This window comes from Ricinus communis, chromosome 5 (genome assembly GCF_019578655.1).
Source record: "Ricinus communis isolate WT05 ecotype wild-type chromosome 5, ASM1957865v1, whole genome shotgun sequence".
NCBI lineage: Eukaryota > Viridiplantae > Streptophyta > Magnoliopsida > Malpighiales > Euphorbiaceae > Ricinus > Ricinus communis.
In genome coordinates, this window is record NC_063260.1 from 20,245,690 (window position 1) to 20,258,972 (window position 13,283).

Genomic DNA, 13,283 nt, shown 5'->3' on the forward strand with positions numbered 1-13,283 from the left:
TTAATTAAGTATTCCAGAAATATCATTTTATTTTTTTTCATTAAAAAACTATTCAAATTCTAAAAGTTTTAAAAAAGTTACACCAAAAGTGGCAAAATTGAAAACTGTTTAAATAATTATTCGGTCATCGGCACCAATCGATATATTAATTGAAATATATTAGTTGGAATTTTTCTTTATTTATATAAAGTCTATAAATTTCCAAAAATGAGTTCCTTTAAAGATGGGAAGTCATTTTCCTTGAAAATAGCTCAATTTTCTTTTAACTAATAAAATATTTCCTACTAATTAGGATACCAAACACAGAAAAATGCAAAAATATTTTTCGTAAAATCATATAAATCTCCTAAATTTTCTGTAGTATTGAGATAAATTGTATGGAATGGCTACAGATTAAATAATTTTGAATTCAAAGTATTTTATTAGAATGCAAATTCTTCTTTTCTAATTCGCAAATTGTTTTATTTTCTATTGCATTATCACTATACTCCAATTTATATAATTATCTTCTACAAAAAAAGGGTAAAATATGCTTTTCTTAAATATCTTTTGTATCTTTTTTTTAAATCTAACTAGATAGATCATCCGTATGGTTTCATTCACTATCTTTTTTTTTCTTTTAATTTTATCTACTAACTTTACAATAAAAATAGCATTGAAATATTAGACATTTAATTGGAAGATAGCATGAAAACATTATAGATATTTATCGTACATATGAAAGTTCTTAAAAATACTTCGTCCATAATATATTATATGATGGTAATTTGGAGTTACATTTGAATCTTGAATTTTTCCCATTATGAATAATCGTCTGAGAATTTTTACTGTGAGTTTGGCCTATAAATCTTTTTATTAAGTAATTAGTATCCAATAAATTAAAATATTTTAAATATAATTTCTTACTCGGAACATATGTTTTTACTGGTGATTCTTAATTCGGACAATGGCATGTCTTTAATGTAAGTAATAATAATAATAAAAATAAAAGTAGGGAAGTAAATTTTTAAAAAACTGAAAGTACTTGTAATGAAGACTCAAAAAGTTTGAAATACTTAAGACAGGTACTTGAAAATGTAGAAGACAGCGTGTATTCAAATTATCTGCATGAGAGCAGAATTATCAAATTCAACAGTGTATGCTCTCATGCAGATAAAAATATTAAGGCTTATGCTCTGCATGAGTAAATTGAGACATGTCTTCAAGCTCTTGAAGCACGTGGAGAAATCACTAATGGAACAAGTTGAATTAGATGTGCGATTCAATCTATTGCGGCTTCAATTTTTGTCAAAATCTTCATCAATTTTTCATATTTTATGTTGAGACTATAAAATCTCAACAGGTCATCACAGGACTGTTTCAGATCATCCTATTTCTCGAATTTCATAATACTCCAATTTAACTTAAACAGAAATATAGAGAAAAGATGAGCAAATGTTAATAGTGGAATTCTGCCACAGACAAAGACAATAACATGGTAAGTGAAAATGGTTTTACCGACCATTTTACTCTAAACGACATCGTCTCAAGATTCCCGAGGCACTTTAGGGTCATTAGACACACAAGTCCCGTTAGAATCACATATTGCCCCTTCAAAATGTTGCCATTCTGCAGGAAGAGACAGTCAGGCGATGTGGAAGGTCTCGCTTTCCATGAACCCGTTTTCTTATGCAAAAGTAAAAGACTAAAAATGCCACAATAAAAGGACTGTTTTTCTTAAGAATAGTATGGCACATAAAGCGCATACGTCTTTCTCCAATGTGCACGGGGTGAATTTCAGTCTGCGACACCTTTGGCAGTCGGACATGGACGGTAATGCCACTTCAAAACTGCATCGTTTTGTTGGCCAAGCGGTTTGTTGTAAACTCTGGCGTTAAGGGTAAATTAACAACATCCAAATTTCTTGGTACGTATCCCATTTCATGGCAGAAAGACAAAAAAACCAAGCAGAGCGGCGTCGTTTTCATGGCTGGGTGTGAGGCAAGTCAAGGTCACGCAAGTAAATTAAAAGCTGAAATCAATTACATAGTCTTACTGTTCATTCGCATAAGGCTATTATTGTTATACAATCGATTGATTTATCCCGAGTCAGAACTTAAGCTTGTTCAGGCCAGAATCTCTGTTCTACTGTCGGACTGTTTATCGCATCCAGGTAACCCATCTCTCTTTACTTATACACGATTGGGTTTAATCCATCGAATTGAATGAATCTGGAGCTATTTATGCTAATGCTTTTGCTGTTGTTATTTTTCTTCTTCCTTTCCCCCTTTAATTTGAAGCTCAATGATTTGAGCTCGGTAAAAAGCAATATCCGAGATTTCTTTCTTTTGTTTTCCATTGATTCTACACATTTTAAATTCATGGGTTAATAAGTTTTCATTTGATTGTAGAGATTTTTATATTAGCTTTGTAAAGTATGCATCTTTATGCTTCATCAATTAGGAAAAGGGGGATGACTATATTAAAGACGTTGCCCAACTGTATAGGACCTTCCTACTGTATAACGCTCGAGTAATGAACATGTTAGGTTACTTATTTTGAATATTTTGTCTCATTTATCTGTGTGTATTCTTTTTGTTTGAGTGCATACGTATACCTTTTGCTAGTTTTCATCTAGTTAGTAGCTATTTTCTGTTGCAAAATGATGTGTTTTGAGAACTAGAGTATCCGCTTCTTGATATTCTGAGTAATCTGTCTCTAAACGAGGGTTTGTGTAATTTCTTTTGTATGTTTTTTTCCTTTAGTGATTGATGAGGATAAGCCTGCCCTCGATTTCCTTGTTAAATTGATGGGTTTTGAAGGCAAGAAGTTTGGAGGCGGTAAGATGTTTCAGATATTAAGTCTTCATTTATTGTTTTTCGCATTTTGGGGTTACTCTCCTCTCACCATTTAGAGTCGGGAAACTCTTTTTGGAATGTCAAGTTCTCAATAAGAACTTATATATGTTGCAGAGATATATTTTTTGACATTATTCGGCTTTTCACTTTAGGATAGAATTTTGTTAACTAAGTATGAGACTTTGATAACCTGGAGAAGGGAACACATAAAGAAAGGGTTTTCTGTATTGTAAATTGTGCTTTAGAATGGAGGTTTGTCACGCCTTTGAACGGGGAAATAATGCAATCTGTATCTTCTTTTTGAAGTTTATTGGCAGGTTAAACAACTTCTGAATTCTTTCTGTCACTAGTCTTCTTGAAACATGCCTATTCTTTGCTCAGTCTCTTTAGACTCTTGAATTACATGATATATGACTAAATAATTACTCAGATTTTCATCCCAAAGCTGCTATTTTCTCCATTTTTCTGGACACCTAAGAATTGAGATGGAAATAAATCTTTTTCCCCTTTTTCTTGGGGTAAGCTATCATCCTGCACCTCTCTCTCTTTCTCTTTTTCCTGCTCTTCTTCTTCCTTTATCTTTTTTTTTCTTTTTTTCTTTTTTCCCCCTTCACAGCTGTATCCAAGGCCATAAATTTGACTTTTTCAATCTTGCTGGATGTTTTCAGTCATATCCAGTATGCGATAAGATTTGTATTCTGGTTGTACAAAAACTTTTGTTGTATTTCAGTCTTATTTTTGTATTCACTGCCTATTGGAGCCTCATGTTAGAAGTGTTCATGAGGTTTAAACACAGTGATATATCAATTAGATGTTCACTGATCCTTCTGGTCATGAGATGATCACTTGGAAGCGTATTGAGAAGGAAATTACTCAAACATTTAAATTCCCTGTTTCATGTGTATTTGCTTCTTTAACTCATTCTTACGAGTTTGCTTCAATGACATGGTAATAGTTTACTGGAAGCAGTGTTGGTCGCAGATTAAAGCAAAATTACATTGAATAATTGGAAGAAGGATGAAAATTCATAAGAAACATGTTTTTGCTCGATAATTAGGCATTTGATTTGCCGTATATGCAAATAAAATGGCCTTCCAACCAAGTTTTCCCTTTACAAAATTTATTATTATTTCGTTCTTTCTGTGGAGTACTGTCTTTTTTGTTTTTCTTTTATACAGAGAAGAATATTTCATTGCTGTTTAATTGTTTTTGACAAGGCTACGTCTGAAATAATAAGGGCTGAAGGAGCTTTGTGGCGCTGTTGATCTCGTAAATCAGTTCAAGCTTTGGCCTCACCATGAATTTTTTTGCAAGAGGTCACTCCCTTTGTCAGTATCTCAGACTCATTACATCCAGAATGTGGTGGGTGACACGGAAATCAGGAAAGGTGAAGGGATGGAATTGGATCAGCTCTTCCATAATACCCCATATATGAGACAGGGAAAAGCACACATACATACTTTTGATTTAGGCGTACTCAGGGAAGCCTTTTGGATGAGAGACTCTACTCCTATTGACCTATCTTCTGTAAGAAATAGCTTTTTCCCTTCTTCATTATGTTATTTTCTTTGAATCTTTCAAATGGTATTAGAACTTACAGTACCTGCTGTTTGTGTAGAATATCAGTTCAATGAAATTTTTTGCATCTCTCTATAGTTTTGGGATAAAGCACAAACGTTGTACAATTGTTGGATATTCATCCAAATAAGAGATTGCGGACATTATTTTTTGCTAATCCCTTTTGGGCTTAAGATTGGCACAAGGAATTCTATGACTGAAGTCTTAGTTTTGATTTGTTAATTTGTAATGGGTAGGCGTATAGAAATGTTTAATTTTCTAAAAGTGGAAATTTATGGTTGGTCTGCTGTTAACAGGTAGAGAAAGGAATGCCTATTCCAGCAATGAAGGCAACGGATGACTCTACAAAAGATAAGGAAATGAAGCACAGAATGCACAAGAATAAGAACAAGGATCATAACAAGAATAAACATCACAATGACGATCAGAAGCATAGAAAACGAAGTAGAATAGAACTTGGTCCTGAGATTTGAAGCAACAGCATAACAAGGGTTTTGCATGAGTTCTTGTTTATAATGCACTGAGCATTGCATGGTTTATATTGGCTATGTGCCAACTTTTGTTAAAACTACTTGCCCTTTCTTTGCATGGTTTATGCTGAGCATTTACTTCGTTAACCATGATACTTCATCTATTAGCTGCTATTCAACCACTTCCACTTTCTTTATATTGTTAGCTTAATCTACGACCAATGGTATATGTGTTCATGTATGTCATTTTTGTGTTCCAAATCATAATGTGGTAGGAGAAACATTGCTCGATTATGTTTGCAAAAATAAGAGTTTCCCTCTAGAGATGCATAAATTTCTGGAGCCATGATGCTTTCCTGAAGTAACTTCCATTGCAGCCACAGCCTTAAAGATGCAAAAACAATCTGGTATATGTTTGACTGTTAAAATGCACCTAAAAGCACTAGTGTATTTCTTTGGCAGCGTTCTCGTCTCTTACGATTTGTCAGTCTGTTGGGCTGATTGCATTTCCTTTTCCTTTGTGAATTATGGCATCATCAGAATTCTAGATGATGCCTGACGCCTTTATGGTTGCGATTTAACACAGCAATTGTAGAAGGGAAAACTAGGAAAAATAATTTTGTAATTCTTCACTTGGTACATCAACCAATAAACACGAATAATAAAGAAATTACATCCTAAAATTTTTCACTTCTTTGTATTCTCCATTTTGTAAGTAATTCCCCAGCTCTGCAGCTAGTAAAAGTCATTAATACTCGAGGAGTCGATCTCTTTCCTTCCAGTAAATAATCATCAGCGAAACCTGGCAGTTTTCAAGTCCAAATCCTTCTTTAAAGAGAGAACTTGCATCTCGCATATTATTTATAGAAAGTTGTCCCTTAAAAGCAAGTTGACATTCAATATTTAGATATAATGGCTTCATGGGGACGTCATATTGTAATTCCCCTCTTGAATTGATGTCAAATAGACTTTCTGGAATCACTAGTTTTATTGCCTTCCAATTGTCCCATCTTTAGCTCTGTCATTGGCCTTTTAAACTGGTGAAGCCATCATTAACCCATCCACTCCATCCGTTTCCTGATTTCTATAATATTCCCTCATCAGTTAATAGAATGATTGAGTTTAATGATTCAATTAGGATATATATCATTAGATAGAGTATAGGTTTTAGTCAATCTGAAAATGCAAAGCTGAAACTTGGTTCATTAGTCAAATCTGACACCTGCTTCAGGCACCTTTCAGGAACGTAAATAAGTAGAGTTTGTGATGATGGATGTCATTTTGGTTAGGGTTCCATTAGTTGACATTTGACAATGATTTAACTAAGTGATAGCTAACAGCCAAACAGAAATACAAAATTGAAGAGAAAAGAAACAAGACAATTCTTTTTAGCGCTAGGAATATGAGAAGTAGAACTGATCAGATGAGGTAGTATCATTTTAAAGATTCTTTTGATTTTAATATGCAAGTCAGAAGTCAAGCTATACAATCTGTTCAACACAGATAAGTTTAGACAATTCTTAGAATAACTAATGTATTACTTAATTTATGTTCATTGATGCTTGGTTCGCTGACACAAATCTTTATTAATTAGTCTATTACCTCTGAACTTAGGACTTTTTCTTTCCCTTTCTTTGTATATAAACCAGCTCCAAACAAGCACCAAAATGTAGCTCTAATATTACTAGCTAAATTCCACTGCTTAGTTTAGCTTTCTTTTAAAAAATTATTTTCCATGGCCGAGAAAAGCAAGATTTTGGTCATTGGAGGGACAGGACATATCGGAAAATTCATAGTAAAGACAAGTGCTAAACTGGGTCACCAAACGTTTGCATTGGTAAGAGAAACTGCAGTTTCTAATCCTGAAAGGTCTGAAATCATTGAGAGTTTCAAGAGCTATGGAGTAACTCTGATATATGTAAGTATCTGAAATTAATCATTTATAACATATATATATATAACAGGAACCTTTTTCTTTTTTGTGGCGTAATTAACTAGTCTTTGTAGTTACCTTTAACATGATCTGTGGGTTTTGATAGGGAGATATTCATGATCATGAGAGCTTGGTGAAGGCAATCAAGCAAGTAGAAGTTGTAATCTCCACGGTAGGAGGATTGCATATAGCTGAGCAAGTCAAGATTATTGCAGCAATAAAGGAAGCAGGAAATGTCAAGGTATATATTCCTATGCCACCTTCTCTTTTTACCACTGGCTACTCCATCAATTGACACTGTCAAATATTGGTTGGATTTAGAGATTCCTGCCGTCAGAATTCGGAGGCGATGTTGATAGGAGCCATGCAGTGGAACCTGCTGCAAGTTTTTTTGGGCTTAAGGCTAAGATCAGGAGAGCTATTGAGGCTGAACGGATTCCCTACACTTATACTGTGTCCAATGGATTTGCTGGGTACTACCTGCCTAGTTTGGGACAACCAAATGCACATGTTCCTCCCAGAGACAATGTTGTCATCTTTGGAGATGGCAATCCCAAAAGTATAATGTTACTCACAACACAGAAACCTTCTTGTTTTTCTATCTGTTTCTGGCTAGTTTGTTTTACAGAAATCTACATACATGTTTTCAGCAATTACAGTAGCGGAAGAAGATATTGCAGCTTACACCATAAAAGCAGTGGATGACCCGAGAACCTTGAACAAGATCTTGTATATGAGGCCTCCCGCCAATGTTTTGTCCTTCAATGAGATTGTCGCCATATGGGAGAAGAAGATTGGCAACACCCTTCATAAGATCTATATTCCAGAAGAACAAACTCTACAGAAAATTCAAGGTCAAGAATACTAATTTTTCTATTAGGATCATTTTACATTAACAGTGAAATTTGGTGCAATAGTACTGAAACTGTCACCAGTGCTACTCAATTATTGATTGAAACCCCGACTATACGAAGATCCAATTTTTTTTATTTTTTATTTTTTATTTTTTAAGAGAAAGAAGTTAGTTTGGATTTAATATTTTGACTTGATAAATTTAAGTGTTTGTGCAGAAGCTCCTTCTCCTCTAAACCTGATGCTGGCTCTTATCCACTCTGCAATGGTGAAGGGAGATGCTACAAACTATGAGATTGAGGATTCTTCTGGAGTGGAGGCTTCTGAGCTTTATCCTGAGGTGAAATACACTACGGTTGATGAATTCCTTGGCAAGTTTGTCTAAGCTACAAAATGTTTTAACTCAGTTCCCTTTACTTTTCAGTCTTATTTGTAAACTCAGTGCATCTGTAACTACATGTACTTTGTTCTTAATTTGTGCATGTCACGTGAACATGTGTCTCCTTGGAAGGAGTTAGGGGGCAGTTGTTCTAAGAAAAATGTAATAAAGAAAATTAACTAAATTAACCAGCATTGCTAATTTCTTTTCTAAGTTACAAAAAAAGAGAACTCCAATTTAAAAGGTTACTTAAATTGAGATATGAACATACACCTTCAGGCTAAATTCATAAATGCAGCAAGCCACTGCTAATTAATTGCATATCTTGTACTTAAATTCCAACTTCTGTCATTTGAAGTTCTTGCTTATCAATCCAAATTTCTATCAATATTATATATAATTTTTAATTCTTATCTTTCGTGTTGCTAGAGAACTCACTCTTTTTGCCCTCTCAAACTACTTCCTAATTAATGTTTATCTAATCAATAAATAATTGCGGCTGAACTTATGTAATAAATTAATCATGCACAAAATATATTCATAAAAAACTAGTATAAATAATAGATAGATATAATTAAAATGCAATCCTCTTAAACGTGAATAAATATGATAATTAATATTCGAATGATCTTTAATTTTTAATTTTAAATCAATGGCTTAAATCTTAATTAAAATTAGCCATAAGTTTATTAGATAATAAAATCTCAACTGCTTATTTTAAATTAAAAAGTTGAAATCACTTAAACATTAGATGATTTTGTTTAGTTTTATAAACCACCTAAAATTAATTTTTTCAATATTTAGTTTCTTAAAATCTTTCAGGGTGTTTATTTTCATTTTTTTCTTATATCATTTATTTGTTTTCTTACATAAAAAGTAAAATGTGTTTGTTAGAATTGCTCATTGCTTAAAAAATTCAATTTTTTGAGGAGACCACTATCAGTTATTTTTATAAGAGAAACTATGCTTTAGACTTTTCAATTTTAATTATATTAGTGTCTCTATTATTTTGTATTTAGTATAGTGTCTAAACTCAATATATATATATATAACTAATAGTTGCTACGATATGTTTCTGGTATGATCCAAAAGGGTTAACTCGGCTATCGAAGTCCAAAAGAACAGAAAGACCCTCATGGCGTGGTGCCTCTTTGTGGTCTTAGCTTGAGGATACTTACATGCCTTGAGTTTACAGCATGAGAACTATACCATGAACAGCTCTCGGCTACCTTTGGTATCAGAGCCTTGGTGACAGAGAAGAGAAATCCAACCACAATGACTTCAGAAATCATAACCCACACTTCAACCCTGCAACTCTCTCCTTCATGTAAGAAAACCGTATCCAACAAGATAGACGATCTTGTAGAAATTTCTCACATACCTGAGAATGTTCAAATAGAAAACACCCTTGTACCTATTATGAACCCATACAATATCTTTAAAAAATAAAACTTTGTCAGAAAAACCTTTAAGCAGATTATCCATAAACAACCCCTTTCTGTAAAGAAATATGTTCAATCTTCTTCCCTTTCTCAATATTCTCTCACTGCTACTACACAGGAGTAGTATGTTACTCTCGAAATCCCAACCTCCTTCATAGAACAATGGAGAAAACAGGGCTATACACACCTCCATCTTGGAGCAGTTAGACTAGTCCTATCCTATCATGGAAGGATGGGTCTACCGGTCACAGCCCGTATGTCGCTATTGGACACAAGATACCTCAAGTATGAGCATGCAGTGATCGGAACGATCGTCACGACACTCAACACAGGAAGTGTTGTCTTGACCTTCTTCCCTAATTTCAATCTATCCCTCAATGATCCTTATCTTTCCACTACACTAAAAGTTCAAGTCCAGATAACAGGAGCGAATCAAGTCGATAACGCTCTCTCTGCAACCCTACACCATCAGATAGTCTATAGACTACAGGATCATGCATTGAATCTACAGATCCCAGGCTTTCAAGCCTCCTCTGATGCGTTGTACATTATGGCTGACTCTGGCCAGATCCCTACTATTGTCCAGGCTCCCAGGCAACTGGAAAAAGAAGATCTATAAAAGCTGATCCCAACAGAATGGGTCACTAACTATGAGAAGCTTCAGGCATCCCAAACTAAGCCTGTTCAAGCTACAGACCCTCTTTTTATCCAACAAAGAGACGGGACTGTTAAAACGATCTTCACAAAGACTGGAGAAACTTTTTCAGCTCCATCCATTTTTCAAGCATCCATGATACAACCAATATCAAGGCCAAGGGAAAAGATCCCTATTCATTCATTCCAGTCCTCTGGACACCAGATCTACGCCGCCCAGGTCAAAAGACACTTTGTCTAGGATGTTGCCCCAGAGATGTGCCATCCGGGATGCACTTGTGATGATGACTTAGACTATACTGAATCTTGCTTTCGGCATCCAAAGAAGAATCCTCGAAATATGTCACCGGACACTCCATGTTTAGAAATAAGATCGAAGCCGGATGACCGAGATCCAGATGATTCCCAGAAGCAACAGAAGAGCAAAACACCACTCCCAATGTTTGATGAGGCTATCAAACTCCTTGCAAAAGAAGGAAAAACAGTCCTTGATATCTCTTTTGATGAATTCAAGATACTGTTGGCCCAACTCAGTCTCGAATTTGGGAAATCCCCTTCTGCAACCTGCAGAAAGGAGCTCCAGCCAGATCTACCAGTGGTACAACCATTAATTCAAGGGTGCTACATGTTCCAGCTAGATGATTTCCCTCCTTTAGGGAAAACAGAGAACAAGAGATCAGAAATTCTTCCTTCAAGGATTTCTCCCTCTGGATCTACAGAGCCCCTGACACCTCCATAAGAGGTGCTAAACTGGCAAACCTCCAACTCGATCGTCCAGAATACTTATCTAAAAAAGATAGATGGGAAACTGGACCAAGCTTTACACCTGGCTCAAAAACTGGATCATAAGTTGGATACTTTCTCACAAGAAGTACTCTAGCTCCATTCATCGATCACTACAAAGTATCAAGCTCTAGATAGAGAGCTTCAGATACCTCAGCCCATTACTCCCGCCTTCGTGCAAAAGGAAAAAGAGATCACACGGCTGAAGAAACAAATAGATCAAATTGAGCATGATCTTCGAAGAGACCAGTTTACCATAATTCCATCCTTTACTTCAGCAGCCTCCACATCATCTGCTATTGCTCCTTCGTACTATTCTTCATTCCCTTTTCTTTCACAACCAGAACAACCACAAGAAACCCTTTATCAGCCATTTGACACTTTCTCTCATCTTTACCCAAAACACTCAAAAAACCTAGAAAAGAAAACCTCTCCTCCTCCTCTAGCCTGTAAAGAAAAAATACTAGAGCAATCTCTCATCAGTCCGTATGATTCAGAATCCTTTTCAAATACTTCAGAGATGGTGGACATCACTGAGATTCTCATGAACACTTCTGCTACTGATCCCAGTCCAGAAATAGTGGAACCTGAGGATGAGGATGCATAGTCATTCTTTGCTCCCACTGGAGCTCCAAACCCAAGGTCAAAACCAGCTAGCACGGGACCTTGGTTCACTTTTGATGACCTACCCCCATCGAGATGGAAGGACAAGTTTTCCGAACTCTTGGCATGGATTGATCTTCAGATGACCCTTGAAGGGGCCACACTCAAAAAGGTCCTTGCCGAATTTGTCACAAGATTTACCGGAAGCTTAAGAGATTGGTTTCAGTCTCAGCCTGAGTACACCAGGCTTCAATTTGTCGCACTGCCAACTCCATCAGCAGCAGTAACAATCCTCCATAACCAGTTCCTTGGGAGTTATAACCTTGTCATAAGACAGCAGAAACAAGAGTTCTTTGATCGAAAATGCTGTTCATTAAAAATGAAGGATCTGGAAAAGCACTATTCGGCTATGTCCAAACTCTACTGTGTCATTGGAGGATATGATGGTGATGATACACTAAATTATACCTTCATCACCTCTCTGCCGGATGAAATACAACCTGAGGTCAACAATATTATTGCGGCAACAAAGAGACCAGTCACCTCTATTACACTTGGCGAAATCTGGCAATTCACACTCTCTTCCATTAAGAGACTGTGTGATCAACAAGAGTTATTCAAAAGGTTATCTCAAAGGGACTTGATAGTCCAAAAGGCTTGCAACAAGAACTACCTTAAGATTAAGTGCAAAGCCGCCAACTGCGTCTATTCAAATCATAAGAAGAAGTCTGGACATCATTTCCAGAAATACACGCGCAGCAACAAGGAGTTCAGGAAAAAGAACCCAAAGAGATTCAAATACTTCCGTAAGAAACGGAATCAAGGGTACAAGTCTGACAGATGTTTCATCTGCAAAAGAAAGGGACACTATGCAAAAAATTGTCCTAAGAATCCAGAAAAGTCAGCAAAGATAATTCAACAAGTCAACATGTCTTTATCTCTTCCAGACTCTTTTGAAGCAGAAATAGAATCTTTACTTTCAGAGCAAGAGGATCTTACCCTAGAAAGCTTATTTGGGTTAGAAATGGAGTTCTCAGACTCCACAGAGTCCTTACAAGAATCTTCTTTAGACTCAGACGATAGTGAGATACCAATCTTGATGATTGGTCTGCACGAAGAAAGTCAGGAGAATATTCTGGAAGATGTAATACAATATCCTCTCTCTCCAACCCTACTGTCTTCTTTCTTTGCTTCTTCTCCACCTCCTGAAACTTTTCAATTTACTACAAAACCCCCTCCAGTTCCATATATTCCCATACATATCCTACCTTCAAAATACTCCAAGCCTGTACCAGTAATAACTTTCTTTGACACTGGAGCACAAAGAAGCATGATGAATCCAATGGTTCTCCTATCAGAGTATTGGAAGCCCCATGATCAGTTCTTTAGGGCAGCCAATGGTCAAACCTTCAAAACCACTCTGATCACAAGACAGAAGATCGGAATACAGTTCTTTCCTGATTGCGTGGTATGGACACACATCATTGGTTCGGATCTTCCAAACAAGGATATCCTGATAGGGTTTGATGTTTATCATCAAGCTCAAAAGCTCCAAATTCTCCCAACTGGCATAAAGTTCAAGAGATAATTTCGGCCATACACTAAAACTTTAAACTGCTTTCCGTGATGTGATAGCCCACTATTCCTACCATACACGGGAAAAATTCCTTCGATTCGTAATCTCATTCACATTTTCAGCACTCTCTTCCTCTGTGGAAAAATTCACAATTCTATATCAGCCTCCCCTTCAAA

General features: G+C 35.9%; 2 protein-coding genes across 3 annotated transcripts; both read left to right on the forward strand.

Moving 5' to 3' along the window:
* Nucleotides 1-1,653: 1,653 nt before the first annotated feature.
* Nucleotides 1,654-5,082, forward strand: LOC8259405 (probable mediator of RNA polymerase II transcription subunit 19b). Of its 2 annotated transcripts, XM_002531010.4 has the most exons (4): nucleotides 1,654-2,152; nucleotides 2,745-2,819; nucleotides 4,075-4,364; nucleotides 4,712-5,082. In XM_002531010.4, exons 1-4 carry the CDS (start codon nucleotides 1,816-1,818, stop codon nucleotides 4,886-4,888), a joined length of 879 nt encoding a protein of 292 aa, XP_002531056.2. In that variant the 5' UTR covers nucleotides 1,654-1,815; the 3' UTR covers nucleotides 4,889-5,082. The 2 variants fall into 2 exon arrangements, with proteins under 2 accessions (XP_002531056.2, XP_015582017.2); XM_015726531.3 differs by lacking the exon at nucleotides 2,745-2,819 and having other exon boundaries at nucleotides 1,656-2,152.
* Nucleotides 5,083-6,496: 1,414 nt separating this feature from the next.
* LOC8260312 (isoflavone reductase homolog A622-like) lies at nucleotides 6,497-8,250 on the forward strand. Its single transcript, XM_002531009.4, has 5 exons — nucleotides 6,497-6,803; nucleotides 6,925-7,059; nucleotides 7,140-7,377; nucleotides 7,469-7,672; nucleotides 7,889-8,250. The coding sequence occupies exons 1-5, from the start codon at nucleotides 6,621-6,623 to the stop codon at nucleotides 8,053-8,055; spliced, it is 927 nt and encodes a 308-aa protein (XP_002531055.2). The 5' UTR covers nucleotides 6,497-6,620; the 3' UTR covers nucleotides 8,056-8,250.
* Nucleotides 8,251-13,283: the final 5,033 nt, after the last annotated feature.

What these genes read in the sequence shown, in the direction of transcription:
- LOC8259405 (XM_002531010.4), top strand. Translation starts at nt 1,816, where the DNA reads ATGCCACTTCAAAACTGCATCGTTTTGTTGGCCAAGCGGTTTGTTGTA. An exon ending in GGACTGTTTATCGCATCCAG is followed by an intron (nt 2,153 to 2,744) that starts GTAACCCATCTC and finishes TTTTTCCTTTAG; the next exon opens with TGATTGATGAGGATAAGCCT. An exon ending in AGGCAAGAAGTTTGGAGGCG is followed by an intron (nt 2,820 to 4,074) that starts GTAAGATGTTTC and finishes TGAAATAATAAG; the next exon opens with GGCTGAAGGAGCTTTGTGGC.
- LOC8260312 (XM_002531009.4), top strand. Translation starts at nt 6,621, where the DNA reads ATGGCCGAGAAAAGCAAGATTTTGGTCATTGGAGGGACAGGACATATC. An exon ending in AGGAAGCAGGAAATGTCAAG is followed by an intron (nt 7,060 to 7,139) that starts GTATATATTCCT and finishes GGTTGGATTTAG; the next exon opens with AGATTCCTGCCGTCAGAATT. An exon ending in TGGAGATGGCAATCCCAAAA is followed by an intron (nt 7,378 to 7,468) that starts GTATAATGTTAC and finishes ACATGTTTTCAG; the next exon opens with CAATTACAGTAGCGGAAGAA.